At 40.6% G+C, this 26,204-nt stretch overlaps 1 protein-coding gene across 5 annotated transcripts in view; it reads left to right on the plus strand.

Annotated features, from left to right (window-relative positions):
• Positions 1-26,204, plus strand: part of CRPPA (CDP-L-ribitol pyrophosphorylase A) — a 201,668-nt gene that overhangs the window by 115,893 nt on the left and 59,571 nt on the right. For 3 of the 5 annotated variants that reach the window (XM_073333801.1, XM_073333804.1, XM_073333803.2), the window contains exons 6-9: positions 1,747-1,844; positions 6,582-6,674; positions 10,302-10,394; positions 18,246-18,377. In XM_073333801.1, coding sequence (XP_073189902.1) covers positions 1,747-1,844; positions 6,582-6,674; positions 10,302-10,394; positions 18,246-18,377 — 416 coding nt within the window. Of the gene's footprint in view, positions 1-1,746; positions 1,845-6,581; positions 6,675-10,301; positions 10,395-18,245; positions 18,378-23,006; positions 23,196-26,204 lie in introns of all 5 variants that reach the window. The other 2 variants (XM_073333800.1, XM_073333802.1) reach the window with 2 other exon arrangements.

Here is a 26,204-nt window from a genome sequence, read left to right on the forward strand (position 1 = left end):
TGCTTTGAAATGTTGGTATTGTTGTACCAATAAAATAAAAACCAGCAGGATCTTATTAAAGGGAAAAAGGCAAAATACCACATTTATTGTGAATACAGAAAGAATCATAGTAAGCAGTTAGTTATAGCTATAACATTCCATTCAATCTCATATTTATTCACACATTCATTCATACAAACACATACACACACACATACACACCCACACACACAGGTTCTGCAAGGTTGTTATCATAGTTACCAGCCTTAGAGTTGCTCATGCCAAGCCACTGGCCAGGTGGCCTGGACATGAGGAGGGAGCAGGGCCTTGTCAGATGCTCATCTGATGCTCCTGGAAGTTGGTTTGCAGAATCAGACCCAAAAGTTCTCACTTTTTAGAGTCTATTTTTATAGGAATTTCTTCCTATGCCAGTCTATGGGAATTGCTTCATCATGCTGTTGCTGAATCAATCAGCAGATAGCACATTCCTGACGGCTCCAAGATGTTATCTTGTTCTTTGGTTCTCCCATCCTTGAGGCTGTTGGGTGGATTCCAGTCTGCCCTCCGGGGGGGGGGGGGTCCTCTGGTTATTTCCACTTGACGCCTTCTTCAGCCGATGGACACTGGATTCTTAGGCTGGCACCTCCCTGATCATTCAGTTATTATCCACACCAAGCATCCATCCACATACATCCTCTATCTCTATTTTAATCACAATGGTTAATACAACAAAAGGGCGGGGAGTCTCTGGGTGTTGTTTCTGTTGTTAGAGTATTGTTTTGAGTCTCTCTCTCTCTGTGAACTGCTTTGAGAACAGACTCTGTCTTAGAATGTACTAACACAGTTAGCAGCTTGCAAGTTTCACACATAGAGGGAGAGAAAGAGTACCAAAAACCAAGAGACCTCTTAATTAGTAATACCCTGGAATTTGAACTATGGGGAATCAAACTCATTTGTGATTTTAATTCAGAACTTCTTTAATATGATCCAACAGTATTATGGAACGGACTGGGCATTAACTGCATTATTTTTATTAGTAGTAGTAAATTTGTTATTCTCATCTAGACCAATGTGGTAGTAATGAGTTCCCAGTTGTGAGGCTGTTGTCTGATAATCAGATGGATTGCAACCTTTGACCTGATTCTACAACTTGCTCTGTGTGGGTAGCTCCCTGTGCCCAAAACCTCATTGATTTCAATAGAGCTCTATGTGAGCAAACACTCACCTGGAGCTGGTTGTTTGGTTCAGGACTTAGTTTATCTGGCTGCATCTTTGTCCCATATGCTTCTTGCCCATTTGATAATATACCTTTTGCAGCATTGCTAATAATGTATTCAGTGTCCAGTTGGAAGTTGGGGTGGGGAAGAATTAAGCTTGTATGAAATCAGTATACCAGGAAATTATTATACTCTCTTGATAGTCATTAAATGTAAGTATGTGGGGTTCATCCAAAACTCATTGAAGTCTATTAGGAATCTTTCCATTGATTTCAGTGAGCTTTAGATCAGGCCCTGTGTGTGAGATTTTTACAAAATTCTGCAGAAATAGGAAATAGGAAATAAACTGCTAATTTGCTTTTCTGATTTATGTTAATTGTGCTGACTTGCCTTGGAGTAGGGCCTCTTAAAATGAGATTTTCAGCTGTTGAAAAGGCTATATCGGAAAACAACAGCTGAAGAAGTTGAAAGTAGAGTTCAGCAGATGAATAATTTTGTTTGATATATTCTTTATATGAAACATTCAGTTCTTGTTTTCTCTTGATCATAGACACTCTATCACAACAAGTTTGTGTTACCACTGATATGAAAGAAGATGCTGTGCAGTTAGGTTTTCTCCTTCAAGAAACTCTGAAAAATGAAGTAAAAGTAAGTACTAATACATAGCATATGTGTTAGTAATATTACTAATAGTCTGTTTCTGGTTGCCATCAACTCTTAAGGAAATGGACCAAATTTCACCATTGTGTTAAAGACAGTATCCAAGGCCCTCTGTGCCACTAGAATAATTTAAATGGGAAAAGGAAACTAATCAGCTATTTTGCGTCCAGTTTCATACATGTGTCTTGCCAAAACTTTGAAAAGTACGTTACTGGCTCTCAGCACTTGAGAAATATATCCTCAATTTGTTTGAGACAGCTTTGCCACTCTAGTCCATAAGACCAAATATATTAGGATTCACTAAGTATTTGTGCTTACTTCTTCATGCAAAGTCTAAAGAATCATTGGCTACACTATTGTGAGATAGATTTCTCTGATTATTCAATTAATTCACCTCTCCAGAGGACAGATTGTGATGAGAGATTCCAAAAGCCAATACCAACAGAAAAAAACACCTCAAAAATTGTATCAGTGAACTGAAGGAAATGCAGACAACAACTTTTCTGAGAGAATTCCAACACTTACCTTGTCTCATGCAAAGTAGCACCTCTCACAATGATTTTTAACCAGAATTTTATAATAAAATACGTGACTAATAAATTAATGTTGTTACTGAAAGATAATTTTCACAACTCACATATCTATTATTGTAAAAGAACTAGGTCAACAACCTTTCCTATTCATTGCAATTGTTAATTTATTCATTGCCTTGTTAAAACAAGTAAATTTATAAGGAGACTACAGATGTTTCCTTCTTTGTGCTCGAAAATTATGCACCGCTGGTTCCTCAGTCCCGGGTCTCTCCTATCCAAAGATAGCCATATTCATCACAATTGGCAAAGTTGTGTACTAGTTTTGTGATTAAATAAATATCCACAAGGGACTAGATTGAAACTATTTCATTCATTTCACTTGGGATGTAGGCCAGGTTCACTAATGCCTTTCAGTGCATTAATCACAGTCCTCTGGAATGGTATTAATTATGTGTATATTTAATAAAGTTCAACTGTAATATTTTAACATTTTCTATGGATGCCTGCTGCATGGGTATTAATCTTGTTTTTATAAATACGGAAATAAAAGAAAGTTGAAACCGTAACATAGGTGGCAAGGTAAGTAGGAAAAATGTGTTTTCTCTAAAAATAGTGTTTTCTATACAATTCATTTTATATTACAAAATGTCAAGGTTGTTTAAAATTTCCATCTTATGAATCAAAATGGAATGTTTGTGACCATTTTCTATAACTGAAAGCTAATTGCTCCTAAATCCAGTAATGATTTGGCAAGACCTCTTATCTCCATCCATTTAGTTACATAAGCATACTCTACTCATCAGGTGTTATTTCTGCATGTTGTTTACTCACCAAGTGTTATCAAAGCTTAACTGAAAACACCAGCTCGTATCCCTCAGAATTTTTAAAAACATTTTTATTCAAAATACTGGCACACAGACTGAAAATCAGCTCCATTTGGCTGCTGCATTTCTTATTTGCTGCTGAACTAGAAACCTAAGGGTCAATGACACTTAGATTCCTGCTTTTGTGAATAGTTCAGTAACTTGTGGGTGAACTGCAGCATATCTTTTAGAAAGGCATCCTGTCTTGATATAAAGATTTCAAAGATGGAGAATCCACCACATCTTGTGGTAGTTTGTTCTGATGGTTAATTATCTACTGTTAAAACATGATTTTCTATTTTGAAAGTCTAACCTCAATTTCCAGCCACTGGATCTTGTTATGCTCTTGTCTGCTAGGCTGACACATGTTTTTCTATAACATAATTTCTCTTTATGTAAGTGTTTAGGTTGTAATCAAGTAATCTCTTAACCTTCTTTTTGATAAGCTAAATAGATTGATCTCCTAAGTCTCATTTTCAGGAATGTTTTCAAGTTTATAAATCATTCTTGTGGCTCTTCTCTGAGCCCTCTCAATTTTTCAGATTCCTTTTTTTGAAGCATGGACATCAAAACTGGACATGATATTTCAATAGTAGTTTCATCAGTGTCATATTGTGAAGGTATAAGGGATACCTTTCGACTGAGGTGAAAGGCCAGCAGCTGGCTGCTGCACCTGGGAAAAGACCTGCAGCTTAACTGGCTGATCCTCATAAAAGGAGAAACAGGAAAGGAGAAGGGGAACTGCCATAGGCTGGAGCTACTGGTATGAGGAACTGCTCCCAGAAATAAAAAATTGGACAGAAGGGAGACTGTGGGAAATCCTGTTATCAAAAAGGCTCTGAGGTAAGAGCCAGGAACTTTGGGTTGAGGAACTTATGGGGAGTGAGGGACAGACTTAGGGAAGTTTTGATCTCATTGAGAAGACTGGAAACTACGTTGTCTGGGCTTGGTGAGAAGGTTCCAGGCAGAATTCCCCTGGGAGGGCACTGGTTCAGCATGAGCAACCCAGGGTCCAGCAGGAAGAGGACTTTATAGGACGGGCCCCATTCTCTTCCACATATACAGCAGTAATGTAACCTGCCTACTGCTATTTGATGTTCACGTTCATACATTCAAGTATCACAACAGCTCTTTTGGCAAAAGTATCTCACTGGGAGCTCATATTGTCTTGTTTAGCCACTTTAACCCCTAAATCCTTTTCAGAATAACTGCTTTCCAGGATACAGTTCCCTACCACATGTGGTTGTCCGGCATTATTTGTTCATAGATGTACGATCCTATATTTGTCCATGTTGAACTACGTGTTGTTTGATCACGCCCAGCTTACCAGTATTCAGATTGTCTGTAACTGACCTGTTCTTATCTATCACCTAACCAATCTTTGGGTCATAGAAAACTTTATCAGTAATGATTTCTTCCAGATCATCAATAAAAATGTTAAATAAAGTTGCACAAGAACTGAACCCTATGGGATTCCTAGTGTAATGTTCTCAGTCTCCAAGGTTCGATGCTCAGTTTGTCTCATCTTTCCTGCCTCCCCCAAAGAGTGAGTGCTGTCTTGGTCATGAATTACGGGTTGGGGGCGAGGGGAAGGCAAAAAGAATTGTAGAATGCAGATGTAAAAAAATGACGAGAAGGCTGAAAGTTCAGATTGCTAAAACTCTGGAGACCTTTATGACCCACTCTAATAATTGTCAAGTCATTGTTTAAAAGTATCCTCTTTCACTTGTTAAACCAGAACTAAAGTGGGATTGATACTTGCTTATCATTTCTGACACTGTGTCTCATATAGTGCGAATGCCCAGTATTTCTCCAAGAGTATGTAGATGATTGGGCAAGAAGCCTGGAATGCCATAGAATGGAAACAAAGAATGATAATAGTTTGACTTACAGCTTTCAGAATTTTACACTAAACATACTAGATACTGCAAATTGTAAGGAAAAGATAGAGAGACAGATCTGCATTGGTGGATTGCATGAGAAACCGAAACACCAACTCAAATGTTATCATTCCTTGGGGCACAGCATTTTGGAATCAGGTGTTGTCTTCCCCAGCAAATATATGGAGAATTCAGCTGATCAGCACTCCAGAGTATACGGTGTACCAAACAAATTGACAATGAATACCACGAAGAAATCCTATTGGGATGTGATGCAATATTAAAAAAAAAAAAACTTCTTTTGAGTTTATTGTACTGGCAGATTATTCTTTCTTTAAATGTAAGGAAAATATTGGAAGATAACTGTATAACTTGTTTAAAATGATCTACTTTATAACATATTTTCCAAACAGGAAGGTGAAAAATCCCCAGGGTCTCTGCCGGTCTGACCTCTGGGGAAATTCCTTCCCAGCATGGGACATGGGTCACTTGCAGGTTTAAACTAGTGTAAATGGTGGAGTCTCTGTAACTTGAAGTCTTTTAACCATGATTTGAGGACTTGAGCAACTCAGCCAGAGGTTAGGGGCCTATTACAGGAGTGGGTAGGTGAGGTTTTGTGGCCTGCAATGTGCTGGAGGTCAGACTAGATGATGACGGTCTCTTCTGACATTAAAGTTTGTGAGTAAGTTTCCAGGCAAAACAAAAGGCAGCATGAAGCTATTTCTGGCTGGCCTTTTATTTATTCCAAATTAATGTCTTATGTTAGCAAACATTTCCCCCTCTGATCTGTAATTAGAAGCTTTATCTTAACATAAAGCAAGCCTGAAGTTGATATTGTATTGGAGTCATTTTTGTTAGGATAAGAACACTTCTTAACTGATACTATGCAAAAATCATTATTTATTAGCCGTAATACAATTAGAGACTCTTTTAAAGTATTTATTGAAAAAATGGTCCTCAGGAGAAATTCAAAGTGTTAATCACTGTATATAGAAACTTAAAAGTTCTCGACCCTAAAAACAGCCTCTCCATCTCCAATGCTCCATCTGTCTATTGGAGACCATGGAACTTGCCATTCCAGGGTTGAAGCTTACAGGGGCTGGAGGCAGGGTATTCTCAGTAGCAGGCCTATATCTCTAGACTTGCTCTTTCCAGCAATAGCACTTAAATGTGAATCTGGCCAGGGTGATAAAGATTTGAAGGATACACCTATTTGTCCAGGTTTTTTCAACTGATACGGTGTCCTGGCTTTTAGTTGTCTCAGCCGATCTGGCTCTGCCCTCTCTTTTAAGTAGCAGGGAGTTTTTGAGTTCCATATTTAGAATGTTAATTGTGAATTTTAAGCCATGTAAAATGCTCACAGACATTGAGTGGTGGTGGCTTTAAAAGAGAGAGTAGTAATACTATTCTGAGTTTGTATAGTGACATAATATATGTTTGCTTTTTCAGCAGGTTAAAGGTATATCAGTGTTTCTATGTAAAAATGATAGTCGTCTACAGAACATCTTTTTAGGACAATGCTACAATTTTATTTGCATAAATGTGAGTATTATGGACAAATATGCTAATTATGCACTTCACATTTAAAATATTTTTTGATTTTTTTAAATAAATCAATAACTCACAATAAGTTTTTGTGGATAATGTGTTTTGAACAATAGTAAAATCAATATTGCCACATAGGAATCTCACTCCTGAGGTTTGTATTTCTAGTGTATGATAGGCCCAGAAATTCCCTTATATTTCAAGTCATAGACCATTGAGACACTATGGACTATGCGCCTGGCCTACCCTGCATTCTTGCACTCATTCCAATCACAAGCACCTTGTAAAACCAGCCAGTGAGTTATTGCATAGGAGGGATAAAGAGTTCTTATAAATCACCAGTTGAAAAAATAAACAGTAAAGGATCATAGGGTTGATAGTGTACTTATTTGATTCTTGTTGTGCTATCTCAACAATAGAGTACTCAGACTGGATTTGTCAGAGCCAGTAGGTACCAGCACAGACGTTAGGTGAAGTGCATAATGGATTTGTCCAGGTTTTATGCTCCTGGGGTAATTGACTGAGAATGGGAACAGTTAACTAACAATAGGAACATTAACAATGTTACTGTGTAGGCAGGCTGCTACAGGGGCGCAGACAGCAAGTGTGAAAAATCAGGACGGGGGTGAGGGGTAATAAGAGCCTATATAAGAAAAGGACCCAAAAATCGGGACTGTCCCTATAAAATCGGGACATCTGGTCACCCGAGCACAGAATTACATCAGGAGTAAATTTGAGACTCCCTGTAATGCAGTGGTTCCCAAACTGGGGTTCACCAGAAAAATTTCACTAATGGCGGCCAGAGGACCCCGGGCATTGGAGGCAGCAGGTGGGCCCCGGTTGCAGGGCAGACAGCCCCAAGCCGCAGGGAGAGCGGAGCAGGGCAGTTGGGGCTGGCAGCCCGAACCCTCCCCCTATGAGTGGGGGAGCCGGCAGCCCAAATCCCGGCGCTCCATGCAGGGCTGGGAGCCCAAGCCCCAGGGAGAGCTGGGCCGGGCAGTTGGGGCTGGCAGCCCGAGCCCTGCCCCCATCAGCAGGGGAGCTGGCCGCCCGAACCCCAGCGCTCTGTGTGGGGCTGACAGCCTGAGCCCCAGGGAGAGCGCGGCTGGGCAGTTGGGGCTGGCAGCGGGACCTGCAGCCCGAGCTCAGTTGACCAGGGCGGTCAATGGGGTCCAGCAGCAGGAGCCCCGTGGAGTGCAGAAGAAATTTAAACTTAAATCCCTGGAAATACTCATTTTTAGGAGGGAGTTCACGAGATTTCACAATTTAGTGAAAGGGGTTCGCAGGCTGTTAAAGTTTGGGAACCACTGCTGTAATGGATGCTTCCACAGAGATTGTAGTCCACTGAGATTGCCTCATGTGGCTATGTGACTGGTTCAGAATGTTGTTGTGGCCATCAAACTCGGGATCCATCACACGGTCTGTGCTGGTACCTACTGGCTCTGACAAATCCATTCTGCTAAACCTCTGGCTAGGATCCTGTACTGGAGCAGGAAGGATTTAATTTGAACCATGTCTAGATTCCAGTTTTGTCACTTATATGCCTTAGAATGTAGCAGAATTTGTGACAGTGCACTATATATGGCTAGTTTCAGAGTAACAGCCGTGTTAGTCTGTATTCGCAAAAAGAAAAGGAGTACTTGTGGCATCTTAGAGACTAACCAATTTATTTGAGCATAAGCTTTCGTGAGCTACAGCTCACTTCATCGGATGCATACTGTGGTAAGTGTAGAAGATCTTATTATATACACACAAAAAGCATGAAAAAATACCTCCTCCCACCCCACTCTCCTGCTGGTAATAGCTTATCTAAAGTGATCACTCTTCTTACAGTGTGTATGATAATCTAGTTGGGCCATTTCCAGCACAAATCCAGATTTTCTTCCCCACCCCCCCCCCCCCCCCCACACACAAACTCACTTTCCTCCTGGTAATAGCTTATCTAAAGTGACCACTCTCCTTACAATGTGTAGGATAATCAAGGTGGGCCATTTCCAGCACAAATCCAGGTTTTCCGCCCCCCCCCCCCACAAACTCACTTTCCTGCTGGTAATAGCTTATCCAAAGTGACCACTCTCCTTATATTGTGTATGATAATCAAGGTGGGCCATTTCCAGCACAAATCCAGGGTTTAACAAGAACGTCGGGGGTGGGGGGTAGGAAAAAACAAGGGGAAATAGGCTACCTTGCATAATGACTAAGCCACTCCCAGTCTCTGTTCAAGCCTAAGTTAATTGTATCCAATTTGCAAATGAATTCCAATTCAGCAGTTTCTCCCTGGAGTCTGGATTTGAAGTTTTTCTGTTGTAAAATAGCGATTTTCATGTCTGTAATCGTGTGAACGAGCCTCTGATAGTGTGGCTGATGTTATTAGGCCCTGTGATGGTGTCCCCTGAATAGATATGTGGGCACAGTTGGCAACGGGCAAGGACTGGCCTGTCTCCCAAGATATGTGAGAGTGTTGGGTTATCCTTCAGGATAGGTTGTAGATTCTTAATAATGCATTGGAGGGGTTTTAGTTGGGGGCTGAAGGTGACGGCTAAAACCCCTCCAACGCATTATTAAGGATCTACAACCTATCCTGAAGGATGACCCAACACTCTCACAAATCCTGGGAGACAGGCCAGTCCTTGCCTACAGACAGCCCCCCAACCTGAAGCAAATACTCACCAGCAACTGCATACCACACAACAGAACCACTAACCCAGGAACCTATCCTTGAAACAAAGCCCGTTGCCAACTGTGCCTACATATCTATTCAGGGGACACCATCACAGGGCCTAATAACATCAGCCACACTATCAGAGGCTCGTTCACCTGCACGTCCACCAATGTGATATATGCCATCATGAGCCAGCAATGCCCCTCTGCCATGTACATTGGTCAAACTGGACAGTCTCTACGTAAAAGAATAAATGGACACAAATCAGATGTCAAGAATTATAACATTCATAAACCAGTTGGAGAACACTTCAATCTCTCTGGTCACACGATTACAGACATGAAGGTCGCCATTTTACAACAAAAAAACTTCAAATCCAGACTCCAGCGAGAAACTGCTGAATTGGAATTCATTTACAAATTGGATACAATTAACTTAGGCTTGAATAGAGACTGGGAGTGGCTTAGTCATTATGCAAGGTAGCCTATTTCCCCTTGTTTTTTCCTCCTCCCCCCCCCCCCCCCCCCCCCCCCCCGGCGTTCTTGTTAAACCCTGGATTTGTGCTGGAAATGGCCCACCTTGATTATCATACACATTGTAAGGAGAGTGATCACTTTAGATAAGCTATTACCAGCAGGAGAGTGCGGTGGGAGGAGGTATTTTTCATGCTTTTTGTGTGTACATAATAAGATCTTCTACACTTTCCACGGTATGCATCCGATGAAGTGAGCTGTAGCTCACGAAAGCTTATGCTCAAATAAATTGGTTAGTCTCTAAGGTGCCACAGGTACTCCTTTTCTTATATATGGCTATAATTTCACCAATCCAAAGCATTACAAATATAAGAGGTATATTAAGGGTGTATTTCCCTTTCCAGTGGATAAGAAAAACTTTTGCTGCACTTTGTGAATTAGGCTTTGCTTTATTTTCTTTTGGTAACTTTAAAATTTGCTTTTATTTAGGCTAAAAAATCAGACATTAAGGAAGCCCAGCAACTAGTGGATAAACTTGAAAAAGCAAGAATTTCTGTTTTACATCCAGTTGTTCTCATTTCGGTAGGTTAACTTATATAAGTTTAATATAATAAACCTCTAAACAAATATAAAATGGTTTTCCTAGAATCTGTATAGTTTATAAAATATTTCGTGTGATGCACCCTGGGATTTTAAGTGTTTTTAAATGGTGAACTGTAAATGAGATTATAAAAAGTCATTGCACTTCATCAATATGTACTTAATGCTGCCAGGAGCCAAGCTGAGGCAGATAAAAGGTACAGCATTAGTTGAAAATTTACTTTATTTTCTTGAAGGTTTCATGGTGTCTAGTCCTAGTGGATCCCCACTGCTTTATTATGCCCCATTCATTCTGGCGATGCTGCAGACTGCATAGAGCTCTGTAAGAGTGTGGAACCAGCGAATCAGGTGTCAGATAAATGGCATTTTTAGTTATGTTGTGTGGATTTATCAGTTTTTTAAATTATGATAATTTTCTGCCACATGTATTACAGGGAAATTTGAAAAACTGTGTACAATATAATTTAAAAATGTCATTTACCTACCTGCATCTCTTAAGACCTAATAGATTCAGCTATGCGTAAACTTTCATTAAGTATCAGTCTTTCTAAGTGTATATATTATCAATCTGTATGTGGCTTACATTCTGGTTACATGGGTCATTTGCTACTGCTGCTGAGGATATCTTCAGAGTTTGGGCTGAATGCTGTTTCTACACCTAGAGGGGCAGAGGGATTCATATCCACACAAAATGTGAGACAAGCATTTTCCATGCAACTGAGCAGCTCTGCAAGCCTCTGCTTCTACTGAACAGCTGTGCATAGTTCTCTCTACTAGTGTTCTGCCTTGCTGAAAGAATGGAGACAGGGGAGTTACCAGTTCTACCTAGTACTAAGGATTATGCTGCTGTATTGTACTTAAAGGTTTTGGTAGAAATAGTGCATCACAACTGACTGTTACTTTAAATATCATTCTTTGAGTAAGGTACTTGTAAACATATAGGTTGATGTTATACATGAAGCCACTGGCAGTAGAATCTCAGCTACTCGGAGAGGATTGCATTGTCTAAGGGTAAGGCTAGGACTCAAGAACTCCTGAGTTCTAGTCTCAGCCCTGACAGTCACTTTCTCTGTATCCAGAACAAATCACTTATCCTTTACCAACTAACAGAGATGTTGTGAAGATTCATTAGTTAATGTTTATAAAACACTTTCCAAGTGAATAGAACATCAGAAGTACTACATCCTTATCTGACCCAAGTGTTCGCTGCACACAGTGGGCTAGTGTGAATGCTGATCCTTGGCATCTGAGAATTTAGTGTTTACTTGCTTATGGACGTTTATGAGGAAATTCAGTAGGGACGTCCATGCATACCAACCTCTTAAGTTTTAGGTGGGCTTCCTGTGTTTACCTATGAGAAATAGAGAAAATCAGATCTCTCACTCCTGCACCCAGTATTTAGGGGCCTCCATAAAAGACTCTTCTTTCTTACCAACTATTCAGCTGTGTGGTAACACAAAATACTTTCCCTCTGGGGCAGAATATTGTTTGCATTATCCCTTGAATAACTGCTTTAATCACTTTCTGTACATATAAAGCCCAAGGAGGAGCATGATGAGTGAATCTTTATAGAATTATCAATCAGCCAGATAACACGATAACTTTAAAATCTTTTGCAGTAGATGTCCTTGTCTGTTATCAGATGGGTATTAAATTCTTTCTTGTCTGGGGTGTAAAATGAAAGGGCTAAGGATTGATAGAAGCAATAATAAAACATACCAGACTCATGTCAATGTTTGAAGAAAAATATATGAGAACATAAATTCCTTACAAGAACTCACTAAGGAAACTTCTGTCAGGGTTCTGCCCTCAAACTACACAGATCCTGACATCTGCCTGCGGTGCGGCACCATCTTTGCAGAAGCTCTGATTCTCTGCCCTGCCTCCCAATCCCAAATTGTTAAACTGTTAATACCTTCTAAGAAGAATAAGATACATTTTAAACTACGGGATCTGATTCATCTGTTAAGTTATTCTCACAGTACATTCTAAATATCCCTGGCCTAGATAGCCTGGGAATAGCCTTAATAACAGATACACAAAATTGCCTGTTTATGAAACATAGTTTTGATGCACACGAAGTCTCTCTTCAAAATAGAGCAATGTCCTAAAAATAAATAGACCTGGTGCTTAAAAAAAAGCTTTGTATAGAATTCTTTGTCCAGAATTCTTATTGCTACCTATTCATATTCTCGGTTTATGGAGCTTCCACATTATTTTCAGAAATAGAAAATGGAAAGAGGTCTGAAAAAGATGTTTTTAATTAATAAAGAGTTAAACAAATCATTGTTTCATATTAATCACTGGGAACTATTTAAATCCTTTAAACTTTTGATTCCTAAAATTCACTACAGATGGTATAGCTGAGGGATAGAAATTTCTTTCATCAGTCTTTAATTATTCAGTGTTGGGTGTACTCCTAAGTAATGGCAACTATAGTGAAATTCTTCTCAGTTTGATATATTTTTTTTAAAAATAAATAAATTTAACTTACAGAACCTGAATGAAGTGTTAGAAAACTATTCTGTATAGCATTGCTCTTTTGATGTAAAAGTGGATACGTAGATTGCTCAGACACAATTGGCACAATTGGTCATTATGTTTTTTTAGATACTGGTTGGCTGATTAACATTTCCCTTTTTGAGTCCAGAAGTAAACGTATCCCTTGCTATGGAGCCAGGAAGGGATAGGTGAAAAGAAGCAGCAGACTTCTTCTAATCTAACATAGAAAAACCTGTATTAAGGGTTTTTCCTTCCGCCCTGACAAGCTTTTTATTTCCTTTTTTGTATAAATAGAAAGTTCTCACACACTCTGCACTTATTTCAGAACACCTTCTCTGATAAAAAAATGAATCCGATCACTGGCAGAATTGGTTTTGTATTACCTTGCTTTTTTTTTAGTGTTTAACTTTTTTGATTCTCTGGTGCATTGCACTGCTTAGCACCAAACCACCAATTTAGCTAGCGAGGGGAGGATTGCTGCAGTATAAGGTTTTAGAGTAGAAGCCGTGTTAGTCTGTATCCGCAAAAAGAAAAGGAGGACTTGTGGCACCTTAGAGACTAACCAATTTATTTGAGCATAAGCTTTTGTGAGCTACAGCTCACTTCATCAGATGCATGCAGTGGAAAATACAGTGGGGAGATTTATATACACAGAGAACATGAAACAATGGTGTTACCATACAGACTGTAACAAGAGTGATCACTTAAGGTGAGCTATTACCAGCAGGAGAGCTGGGGAGGAACCTTTTGTAGTGATAATCAAGGTGGGCCATTTCCAGCAGTTGACAAGAACATGTGAGGAACAGTTTGGGGAGGGGGAATAAACATGGGGAAATAGTTTTACTTTGTGTAATGACACACCCACTCCCAGTCTTTATTCAAGCCTAAGTTAATTGTATCCAGTTTGCAAATTCCAATTCAGCAGTCTCTCGTTGGAGTCTGTTTTTGGAGTTTTTTTGTTGAATTGCCACTTTTAGGTCTGTAGTCAAGTGACCAAAGAGATTGAAGTGTTCTCCGACTGGTTTTTGAATGTTATAATTCTTGACGTCTGATTTGTGTCCATTTATTCTTTTACATAGAGACTGTCCAGTTTGGCCAATGTACATGGCAGAGGGGAATTGCTGGCACATGATGGCATGTATCACATTGGTAGATGCACAGGTGAACGAGCCTCTGATAGTGTGGCTGATGTGATTAGGCCCTATGATGGTGTCCCCTGAATAGATACGTGGACACGGTTGGCAATGGGCTTTGTTGCAAGGATAGGTTCCTGGGTTAGTGTTTTTGTTGTGTGGTTGCTAGTGAGTATTTGCTTCAGGTTGGGAGGCTGTCTGTAAGCAAGGACTGGCCTGTCTCCCAAGATCTGTGAGAGTGATGGGTCATCCTTCAGGATAGGTTGTAGATCCTTGATGATGCGTTGAAGAAGTTTTAATTGGGGGGCTGAAGGTGACAGCTAGTGGCATTCTGTTATTTTCTTTGTTGGGCCTGTCCTGTAGCAGGTAACTTCTGGGTACTCTTCTGGCTCTGTCAATCTGTTTCTTCACTTCAGCAGGTGGGTATTGTAGTTGTAAGAACGCTTGATAGAGATCTTGTAGGTGCTTGAGCAAACGCGGTTGTATCATAGAGTTGGCAGTCCAACGAAAGACTGCTGAATTGGAATTAATTTGCAAACTGGATACAATTAACTTAGGCTTGAATAAAGACTGGGAGTGGATGTGTCATTACACAAAGTAAAACTATTTCCCAGTGTTTATTCCCTCCGCCCCCCACTATTCCTCACACGTTCTTGTCAACTGCTGGAAATGGCCCACTTTGATTATCACTACAAAAAGGTTCCTCCCCCCCCCCCCGCCCCCGGCTCTCCTGCTAGTAATAGCTCACCTTACCTGATCACTCTTGTTGCAGTCTGTATGGTAACACCCATTGTTTCATGTTCTCTGTGTATATAAATCCCCCCACTGTATTTTCCACTGCATACATCTGATGAAGTGAGCTGTAGCTCATGAAAGCTTATGCTCAAATACATTTGTTAGTTTTTAAGGTGCCACAAGTACTCCTTTTCTTTTTGCAGTATAAGGGTGATCCTTTAGTGGTGTACAGGCAGCATAGGGGCTCCTAGATCACTTGCCCTCCTTACTGATACAGTAGCAGGGTGTGGCCAGGATGTCACTATATCATACTGATACCTGAGTACATTTTTGGCCCATTGGACCCTTTTGTAACCAGCATAAGTGAACACTAATTGGCCTGCTATAACCCAGTACAACAGGGAAGGGAAGGGTGGGGTTAGACTAGGAACAGGGGAGCACAAAGGTAAACTTTACACAGTTTTTCCACCTCTCCTACAACAAACATGAGCTCTCTGCTGAACAGCTAAACTCCAGCTTTGGACCCAATATCTCTATTCCCACACTAACACAGCTGCTCTAAACTCTGTATAAACTTGTAGGTATATGTTTCACTGGACAAATGTATTGTGCGTAAACCTGTTATAATACATTTCCTGCATTTTCACTATTAATGCATTATAGCCTTTGCCACTATCAAAAGCGTGGTTAAGATTGCTATTTTAACTCAATTTTCATTCTCACAACTTTTTGGGGGGAGGGGGCACGGAGGAAGGAGAGTGGAGGACTTTGGGGCCGAATGTCCAATATTTGCTCTTAGTTCAAAGGTAAGTTTGAGGAAAACCTCTTCAGCAAAATCTCTTCTTACGAATTTTGTGAATGTGACTAAAATATATAGCTTTTGACTACACGTTATCTTGACTTGAGTCTCTCAAAAAAGCAGAAGTTTTAAAATTTGCTTGTAAATTGTCATTGAGGAGTAGTGCCTCAGCTAAATTTTTAAAAGAATTGATTTATATTTAACAAAGTTATGAGTGGTTTGAAAATTGCATTCTTAGCATGCACAACAAAACATTGTGTTCTAGTGCACATTTCCACATATCTGTGCTGGACATGCATGCACAGTTTGGAAAGTGTTAATTTTTAAAGACATGTTAAGAGGTAGTTACTCACCACAGACTGTTGGCTTGATTGTTCCAGTTGGAACAGTAAGTTGAGAGGTGCAGGCAGGTACATGGGAAGCTGCAATAGTTCACAATGCCACAGATTCTTCTTCGAATGCTTGCTCATATTGATTCCATTCTAGGTGTGTGTGCGCCCACGTGCACAGTCGGAGACTTCTGTGTTAGTCGTATTCGTAAGGTTGGCTGTGGTGCATCCTTGAGTGCCACCAACCCTACGCCCTCTCAGTTCCTTCTTACCACCCATGGCGGTTGGTCGGAGTGCCTTGTCTTGCATCGCAAAAGCGTGAGCAGTTCTTTCAGACCCCATTGTTCTGTCTCCCTTGTAGTTAGTTGTTAGGTATGGACCATTAAGTTAAGTGTTAGATAATCATTTTAGTAGTTAGAGTCCTGACTGGGACTTCGCTGCAGAACTTCCCCAGGCTTTAACCCATGTTCATCATGTACCCAGCCAATGCCCATTAGTGACCCCCACGATATCTGTTTGAAGTGGTGAATAGAGCACTAGGCTGCGATGGAGACCTGAGTTCTATTCTTGGCTCTGCCATTGCCACTTGGGTAACCTTGGGCGAGTTGCTTCACCTCCCTGTACTTCAGTTTCCCCATCTGTAAAATGGGGATTATGATACTGACTTCCTTTGTAGAGCGCTTTGAGATCTACTGCTGAAAAATGCTATATAAGAGCTGGGTGCTATAATAATCAGTAGTGGTATTTTCTATTCTTAATGTTCTGGTTAAATATATAGTAGAATATAATCCTGTTTATGTTGTAAAATGCAAATAATAAAATATGTAGAATGTGCAATGTCATGAAGATAAGATTCCATCACCAATATTAACTCTTGAATTTCATGATTTGATAATGTACTGTGAATGTGTAGACTCAGTGCCACACAAGCACATTTTTTTCATGTAATATACATTGTCATAATCTTCAACAATCAGGTCCTTTCCCTGATGGCAGGTAGAGGATTTTGCATCCTATTTCAAAATAATATTCATAATGCTTTTTCCCTTTAGTGTAAGGTGCCTTGTAGTTGTGAGTTTCTGCTTATTAAAAATATTACTTTAGCTTTTCTTAAACATGTCATGTTGATGGACATTGATATAGACACACAATATATTTTTGAAGCAGTAATGAGGGTTCTGTAAGGCTTGAAGTGGAGCAGAAGAAAGGCACAAGTGTTGTCAAGGCATGACTCACTAGCTCTTGCCTCCATCAGGAAAGGTAGGCAGGACTGGTAATTACAAAACTCAATCTCAAATCAAAGTATTTCAACAACACAAAGTCTCATTAAGATTTTAGGGACTTGAATTTTCTGCAAAATAGCTTTTTATTTTTGTGTTTTATGACACTCATTTTAACTATCCAGTAGCATAGCCATGACATCATATGAAAAACATTATATGAAGAAATGTCCTTCTTCAATCTTGGTTTTCTGTGCTTAATAGAAACTTTGTGAAGAGGTAAAGATCAAAATAGTTGGATTGTTGTCAAGCCTGAGTCAAAGTTTGAGAACTAGTTACTTTTCTTTACAATGCTGAAGTGCAGTATTGTATAGAATGCAACTTAGGGATCTACACTGCAGGGGGATCGATCTAAGTTACACAACTTCAGCTACATTTTTCATGAAATCGACGTACTTAGATCTACAGCGGTGTCTTCACTGTGGTAAGTCAATGCCTGACACTCTCTCCTGTCAACTCCACCTGCGCCTCTTGTCCTGATGGACTACCGGAGGAGACAGGAGAGCGCTCGGTAGTCAATTTATCACATCTAGACTAGACGCGATAAATCGACCCCCGCTGGATCAGTCGCTGCCCATCGATCCAGCGAGTAATGTATACAAGCCCTTACAAATGCAATGTCCCAGACAAAGAGAACAGACACAGCAAATATTCTTGAGAATGTGATTCCACATTGAAAAACTAAAAGATGTTAAAGGAAAACATCTGTACTCTTCTCTGATTTCTTCAGGTGAGAATTCGATTTGTGAATCCATTGATACTAAACAATTGCATGAAAGATGGATCAGAGATTAGAGATTATTTTTTAATTAATAAATTTTTAAAGATTCCATCACTTCTGGCATGTTGATTTATCTAGATTTTGAAAAAGTTTTCCTCTTATTAAATAATTGAGTCATGGAGCATCACATTAATACAAATTTATAAATAAATCCCTTGCCAGCTTATATTATTTGTGTGTTTATTTAACAATTTTTAAAAAAAATCTGGAGATCTAACAGAATATATTTTGTAATATAATGTAGTAATGGTTTGCTTTTTGCACCCCTTTGCAGGTCCACTTGAATGTTTCAGAAAATATGTCTTTCAGCAATGGAATGGAAGAACTGGCTTGGATAAAGGAATTTGCAAGGGAAGTGAAAAAGAAAAATATTTTGGTTTATGGTCTTCTCATCCATTACAATAAGGTATGTAATTCTCTTTATACCTGCAAATTATCTACTTTTGTAAACTATATGATTAATTATAAGAATCTTCTTCATTTAAAAAAATCAAAGGGAAATAAATATGACAAGGTAAAGTTTTGTTGAAAAGATCCTTGCCTGTTCATGTTCAATATTCAGTAGAGCCTCTGGTTACAGGCAAAAATGTAAGTGATTTGATTAGAGAGAAAAAATGGTAAATAGTAAAAAAAAAAAAAAAAAACGTGACCATGCTTGAGCCTTTCTTTTCCTGTTAACTTTTAAAACTTGGCATTTGCAGCTTTTTAAAATGGAAAATATTAGAAGTATTTGTAATCAAAATTGATTTTTCAAGTGTGTTCCATTCCTGCATCAGAACAATGTTTGGTATTCAGGTAACAAAAAGGACATGGCATATAACTGGTGAAACAAACAGTATCCATATCTCCAGTAGCAGTAGATTGCCAAGGCAATCTACAGCATCTTTGTACTTAGAAAAGCTATTTAAAATTAACCTTTTTGTTTGGGGATATGTTCTGCTTACAAAACACAGTAGGCTACTTTGCCACTAGTGCATATATAGTTTTCATTGTGCTGGCAGCTTTATAGCTTCATAGAGCCACCAGTTAAGAGATGCAAATATTCAATATTCAACTGATGTTTAAATAAGTGGAATAAATGTATTTTTTACTGAATGTTTGGAATATGGTAGTTTAGAGTTAGATGTGGCTGACTAATCACAACTATAGTTCATAACATTTTAGCCTTTTTTTCCAAAAGTGCTGAGGCCTCAAAAATCCCATTGATTTTAATGAGAGTAGTGGATACTTAATATCTTTTAAAATCAGGTCACTTATATTTAAAGACTTATTAATGTTATTATAGGAATACTGTTATAAATAACTGTAATTCTCCTTCAACATCAACCCCTCTGTAGAAGGATGTATTTTATTCAGATGTATATTTTCAGATTATATAATCTTTCTAAAATGAAATTTAAAATTCAAAGTCTCAGATGAAGGTCAAAAGTTATTTTGAAATAAAATTTGGGGCGAAAAAAATCAAGATGACCCTTATTAAATTATACAACCACAAATAAAGTAATTTAGTGGTTTCAAACACCTTTTGCACGTAGGGCTTCAGAATGACTTTCTGTCATTTCAAAATGTAATATGACAGGGTATCTTTAAATATGGTGGCAAATAAAAATTTAATCACAAACTATTTTGCTTAGAAAGTAACTACTGTGCATTACTTTAACTGAAAAGTTAAAAATATTTAGCAGACTCTCAAAGATTAAATCTTGTTTTGATGCATGTGTGCACTGACTCATCTATTGTAAACCAGCTATATTACTTGCATAACTTAAATGCTAGGTTTAAGCTTTGAGTGATTTTTTTCCCCCCCAGAAATTATAAACTTCCTTATCATTCATTCTGTACATCGAAGCTATATAGGCAAGATAGGTCTGTAAGATCTTTTCTGTCTACTGGTTCTGTAATTCACAAGATGAAAGGATTTACATAAACTTACTGAAACAGGCCCTAGAATCTTACAAGATTAGGGTGGGAAGAGACCTCAGGAGGTCATCTAGTCCAGCCCCCTGCTCAAAGCAGGACCAACGCCAACTAAATCATCCCAGCCAGGGCATTATCAAGCTGGGCCTTAAAAACCTCTAAGGAAGGAGATTCCACCACCTCCCTAGGTAACCCATTCCAGTACTTCACCACCCTCCTAGTGAAATAGTGTTTCCTAATATCCAACCTAGACCTGCAACTTGAGACCATTGCTTCTTGTTCTGTCATCTGCCACCATTGAGAACAGCCTAGTTCCATCCTCTTTGGACACCCCATTCAGGTAGTTGAAGGCTGCTATCAAATCCCCCTTCACTTTTCTCTTCTGCAGACAAAACAAGCCCCGTTCCCTCAGCCTCTCATCATGAGTCATGTGCCCCAACCCCCTGATCATTTTTGTTGCCCTCCATTGGACTCTCTACAATTTGTCCACATCTTTTCTGTAGTGAGGGCCCAAAACTGCATGCAATACTCCAGATGTGGCCTCACCAGTGCAGAATAGAGGGGAATAATCACTTCCCTCAATCTGCAGTAGTGCTCCTACTAATGCAGTCCAATATGCCGTTAGCCTTCTTGGCAACAAGGGCACACTGCTGACTCATATCCAGCTTCTCATCCACTGTAATCCCCAGGTCCTTTTTTGCAAAACTGCTGCTTAGCCAGTCAGTCCCGAGCCTGTAGCGGTGCATGGGATTCTTCTGTCTTGAGTGCAGGACTCTGCACTTGTCCTTGTGGAACCTCATCAGATTTCTTTTAGCCCAATCCTCCCATTTGTCTAGGTCACCCTGGCCCCTAGCCCTACCCTCCAGCATATCTACCTCTCTCCCCAGCTTAGTGTCATCTGTGAACTTGATGAGGGTGCAATCCATCCCATCATCCAGATCATTAATAAAGATGTTGAACAAAACTGGCCCCAGGACCGACCCCTGGGTGCTCCGCTTGATACTGGCTGCCAACTAAACATTGAGCACTACCCGTTGAGCCCGACCATCTAGCCAGCTTTCTATCCACCTTATAGTCCAATGCATACTTTTTTAACTTGCTGGCAAGAATACTGTGGGAAACTGTACCAAAAGCTTTGCTAAAGTCAAGATATATCACGTCCACTGCTTTCCCTATATCCACAGAGCCACTTATCTCATCATAGGAAGCAATCAGGTTGGTCAGGCATTACTTTCCCTTGGTGAATCCATGTTGACTGTTCCTGATCACTTTCCTCTCCTCCAAGTGCTTCAAAATGGTTTCCTTGAGGACCTTGAGGTCTCCAGAAAGGTCTCAAATCACTAATCTTCATATTAAGAAATCCCTAAATCTGTATTAAATAATAAAACGTAATATCTCTGTTAATCTATTACTACTTATAACATAAGGGAACTTTAAAATAATTTAACTTACATTTACATGAATGATCATAATGGGTCCTATAGAGCCAAAACAGTGCAGCAGATCTTCATTTTAAGAAGTTTATAAATTACAGTGTAATGTAGCAGCTTTTACAGTCATATGGTTAGTTGGTTGTGGCAACTCCTAAACACTTTCTGAATGATTTTTAAATAAATATTAAGGGGCAAGAAATTTAGTTTTACTTCTAGCCCTGTGGCCATCTGGATTAAGGAGAATGTGGTTGTGGGGACAGAATATGGGTGGCTTGCAGATAACCACATTCTGCTTTGTTGTGGGAGCACACTTTTAATGGGGTGGGGGAGATCAGTTGTCATAAAGCTTTGTAAATTCCTCCTGTTCTTACCCAGGCAGTGCTTCTTTCAGAGTAGACTTCGGCAGCCTTGGGTCAGGAAACACTGATATAACTGCTGAAATGTCATTTGGAGGAGTTCAAGCAGGCAGTAAGCACTAAAAAAATTATTAAGTCTAATATGGACCTATTAGGCCATCATCCTTCAAGTGCAGGTTATAGTTTCCTGTTAGAGGATATATCAGAGTGCCCTTTCTTATATATAGATGGATCAAATATGGGACATGAGCATACCAAGTATATCCTTTTAAAGTTAAGAATAGTTGTATTATGTCTGCTAAAGGCACAGATCATAACCACAGAATATTTGAATTGATTTTAATCCCAGAGAGTTGAACAGCTGCTGAACCAGTGTTTTGGATGGATGGACTGTATCCTGCAGCTTTTAAGTATAGTTTTTGTTTGCTAATTATAAAGTGATGCTGAGAATTTTTTTGATTTACTAAAGAGTTATATTTTTTATGGACCAAAGGTTTCTAGGGAGTTACTCAGAAACAGTGAAACAAAACTAAAGGCCTCTATAACTGGTACAAATGATCTGTACTGTATCCTGTAAATACTGTGTCAGTCATTCAAAAAGAGCATGTGCTTGTAAACAAAGGGTGACCTATCAATATAACTATGCATGAAATTCTAAAATAATAATATTGATACAAAGGTTGGATTCATTTAGCAACAACTCTTGTTTGTGTTCTGAGTGATTACATGGAATTTATTCCTTCACTACTTACCAAACACATATTTTCCAAGACACGGTCTTGTGGAACATGGGCAAACACAAATTAAATCTTGTTTACTGAAATCCACAATATATTGTTGAATTCAACCCCCTCTCGCCCCCCCGGAAAGGAGTTAAAAAGAAAGTCATTCTTAATTAGTAAATTTGTTCATTTTATACTTAGGGTCAAATATTTAGGGTTGTCTGCAGGGTCATGGTGTAGGACAGGGACATGGCCAGCAATCCTCAGAGCCCAAGGAATTGGAACTCAGCAGAATTTGGAGAGATGTATGGAGAGACAATTCTTCACATTTCCTCACAGAGGAACATGGCTCCCTCAGTATCTCTTTTCTGCACCCCAGCGTCTCCCACAATTCTGCATGTCTGGTTTCCTCCCCTCTACTCTGCAGCTCACAGAGGCGATCAGAGATTTGGTATTTCACAGCCTGGCCACACTCCCTTTGCTTCCACTTCCCCCACTCTCTGCGGCAGTGGTCAGTTGGCGGTTACACTGTTCCTACTTTTTTTTATTTCTATCCTTATTTTTCTCCCTTTCTGGGGGGAAGTGGTGATCAGTTTCTCTATTTCAGGCTTCTTTCTTCTTCTTCCCTGGGTCGGTCTTAAGCAGCCTGATGGTTCAATTCTCTCAGCCTCCACTGCAGCATCTTCTGTCGGCTCCTCTGCCCCTGTACAGGCATGGCAGAGCAACCAAGAAGGCACCCGGGTCAGATTCAAGAAGTGCTCCATTTGTCAGGCAGCCTTCCCAAGCTCAGCAGATGGTGAGTTGTACCCAGCCAGCTGACCCTAACTGCTTTAGGTCTCAGGGCTATGAGAGGGACAGGTAGGTGGGATCGCATACTCACCAAAGCAGCCACGGCTCCAGCATGGAAAAAATGGACCAGGAAGAATAGATCAGTGAAAGGCTATAAAGAGAAGGACACTAGCCACCCAACTCAGGGGGTAAGTCCCCAGGGAACAAAGAGAAGGGCTTGTGGGACCACAGATCCCTCCCCATCCAAGTCTTAGAATGGGTCCTGAGTGCTCTGGGAAAAGTTGCAGGGCTCTTAAACAGCCCTCATCCTTCCCAATTTGAACAGAAGGGCTCTGGTAATGAGTCCCACCCGCATGAGAATGGGACCAAGAAGGGGGAGGAATCAGAGAGAGGACTTTCCTGAGGGCTTCAGGCTCTATAGAAGGCAAGCCGCAAAAGGCCTCAAAGCCACAACAGAGCTCCTACACCTGCAAAGCATGCAAAGAGCAAAGAAATCAAAAAAGGGGAAGAAAAATTGCAAAAAATCTTGGTATGAGCCCTCTGGCTCCTCTTTCTTCTCCTCCATTGAGGAAGGCGAACTATGGGACTCTGAATCCAAACAGGACTGCGGGAGGGAACACGAGCTTTTTCCCCCTGTGAGAAATTTGAGGCCATGTTCAGAAGGGCTGTCTCCACGATTCAGATCCAACCTGAACAGGTTCTTGAGAGCAAGCCTCAGGGTAAATTTTGCCCCTCAAAATCCTTCCCTGAGACTACAATTCCCCTGCAGTCTGCCTTTGAGGACATGGTCAGGGATGAATGGAACAAGCCTGATTAGGGCAAGCACATTAATAAAAATGACCTCAGGTTCTATAAAGGAACCAAAGGCCTCTATTTCTGAGGTACCTCAGGTAGGTGCCACTGTAGTATTTCTGGCAAGGGATACAGTCATTCTCTCAGAAGAGGAATGCTTTCCTAAGGACCCAATAGACAGAGAAGTAGAGACCACTCTCAAGAAGGACTCTGAGTCCTCCTTGGTCTCTCTGAGTGTCTGTAGCACCTACCTTCTTTGCAAGGGCATCTCTTTCCTGGCTGGCAGATCTCAAAGCCCTAAAGGACAGAGATCATCCTGACTTTTGACTCCATTTTAAAGAAAATCTCCCTAGCAACAGCATTCACTGCTGATGCCTCAATGAATGCAATGAAGTTCTCAGCCAGGGCCCTGGCTTCCAGCTCAGAAACCAGGTGTCATCTATGGTTCCGACCCTGGAAGTTGGATACTCATTCTAAGCAGGTCCTATTCTTTGTCAAGTTTACAGGTTCCCTCCTTTTCAGAGAAAAGCTAGACAAGGTAGTGGCTGATAATGCTGCAAAATCTGAGCAGTCCCTCCCATTGTCATGAAGTGCCCTCAGGAGAGAGTACAGCTCCTTTCGGGCCTCAACCTCACAGAAGTACCAGTGAAGGGACAATAGATTATCCAAAAGAAAGTCACGGATGTGAGGTTTGGGGAGAGAGCCCAGAGGGAGCTCTGCTCCCACCCATAAAAGTCACTTTATGACAAAGATCGCATAGACCTCTGCTCAGAGCTGAAACTAGGGAGCAGAATTTCCTATTTCCCTCTAGAATGGTTTGCATCAACCACGTGTCCAAAACTGTAGTGCTGTGGCATCTAACTTGGGGTACTAAAAGGAGGCTTAAGCTTATCAGAATTCTGCAGTTGGTCTTCTGTGCTTTTTGAAGAAGAGAGAGTTCAATCAAAACTGACCTTCCCTGCTGGAGAAATATCCTGTACTAATAGGGAAAAATAGTTTCTTATTTAGAAAAGCAGCAAAGGTACAATAGCATCTTTTTTCAGCAAAAAATCCCTAAGAACTGTTTTGTATGTAGACATTAAGGCAGACTTTGCCCTTAGTGACACCTTAGTAAGCTGACTGGGGCTGGTTCGCCATTCCCGGCCAATGGGAGCTGCGGAAAGCAGCAGCCAGCACATCCTTCTGAAACTCTCCGGAGTTGGACTGATTTACTCCAGGCCCCCCCCCCCTCACTACCAGAGAGGGAAACACTGAGCCCAGCAAGGCAAAGGAGGTGCCTTCCACACGACTTCATTTTTGTGATAGTACGCTTTCTGAACAAAGCATGTTGTTATTTGCAAATACTCAGAGCACTAAGTATATTTAAGAATGTGTAGTTGTTGCGGGGAGATTAAAAAAAAGGAATGGTTAGGACCTAAATTATGAATTTATCTGTAATTGTTACTATGCTTGAAATGACTGATCAAGGCACATAGGTATGGGCTTAAGTCCCTTTGCTTTTAATGTTGCTTAAAGGAAGCATTGGAGAGTTCGTTGCTAGCTCTCACAATTTTTTCCTCCCACAAATGACAAGATTTTAGCCAGGGCTGGAGCCAGTTTTGCAATGATGTGAGTTCTAGCCCTCTCACGAATTTCAGGCCTGCCTTGGGGAAAACTACCTCTGATTGGGTGCTTTCCTTCACTCCTGGGGATGTCAGGACCCTAACAAGAGCAGTCGGGACCAAGGGTCAGAGCAGGGGCAAACCTGCGGCGGGGAGTAGCGGATGAGCGCATGGTCAGGTTCCAGGCCAGGAATGATACCAGCGGTCAAAGGCACTTAACTCTCTTGGACTCCTCTGAAGGTTTCAGGGTCCAAGTCAGGAGACGAAATCCAAATCAAGCTGAGGTCAGTACGAGGAGCAGGAGTGGTCGTGGCAGCTATAGGAGATCCACATGGTTGCTTGGAAACTTCTCGGAATGCCCCTTTGGCTCACTGCCCTATATAAACCTATCAGAAGCCATGAGGCTGCTGGCTATCAGACCTCCTGAGGTGACGCTACCCAGGGTCTGTGTCCACTGTGGGTCATGGGCAGTGGAATGGAAGCTGATTACAGCTACCATGGGGTTTCAGCATGGAGATGCCAGCTCCCTGGTGACTGCAGCTTGGGTTCTAGACCTGAGCAAATGAAGAGCAGCCAATCAGAGCTGCTGCAGGAAGCAGGTAGAGTGTCTGTTCCCTCCCCTC

The sequence above is a fragment of the Lepidochelys kempii genome, chromosome 2 (assembly GCF_965140285.1).
Source record: "Lepidochelys kempii isolate rLepKem1 chromosome 2, rLepKem1.hap1, whole genome shotgun sequence".
In the NCBI taxonomy this organism is placed as follows: Eukaryota; Metazoa; Chordata; order Testudines; family Cheloniidae; genus Lepidochelys; species Lepidochelys kempii.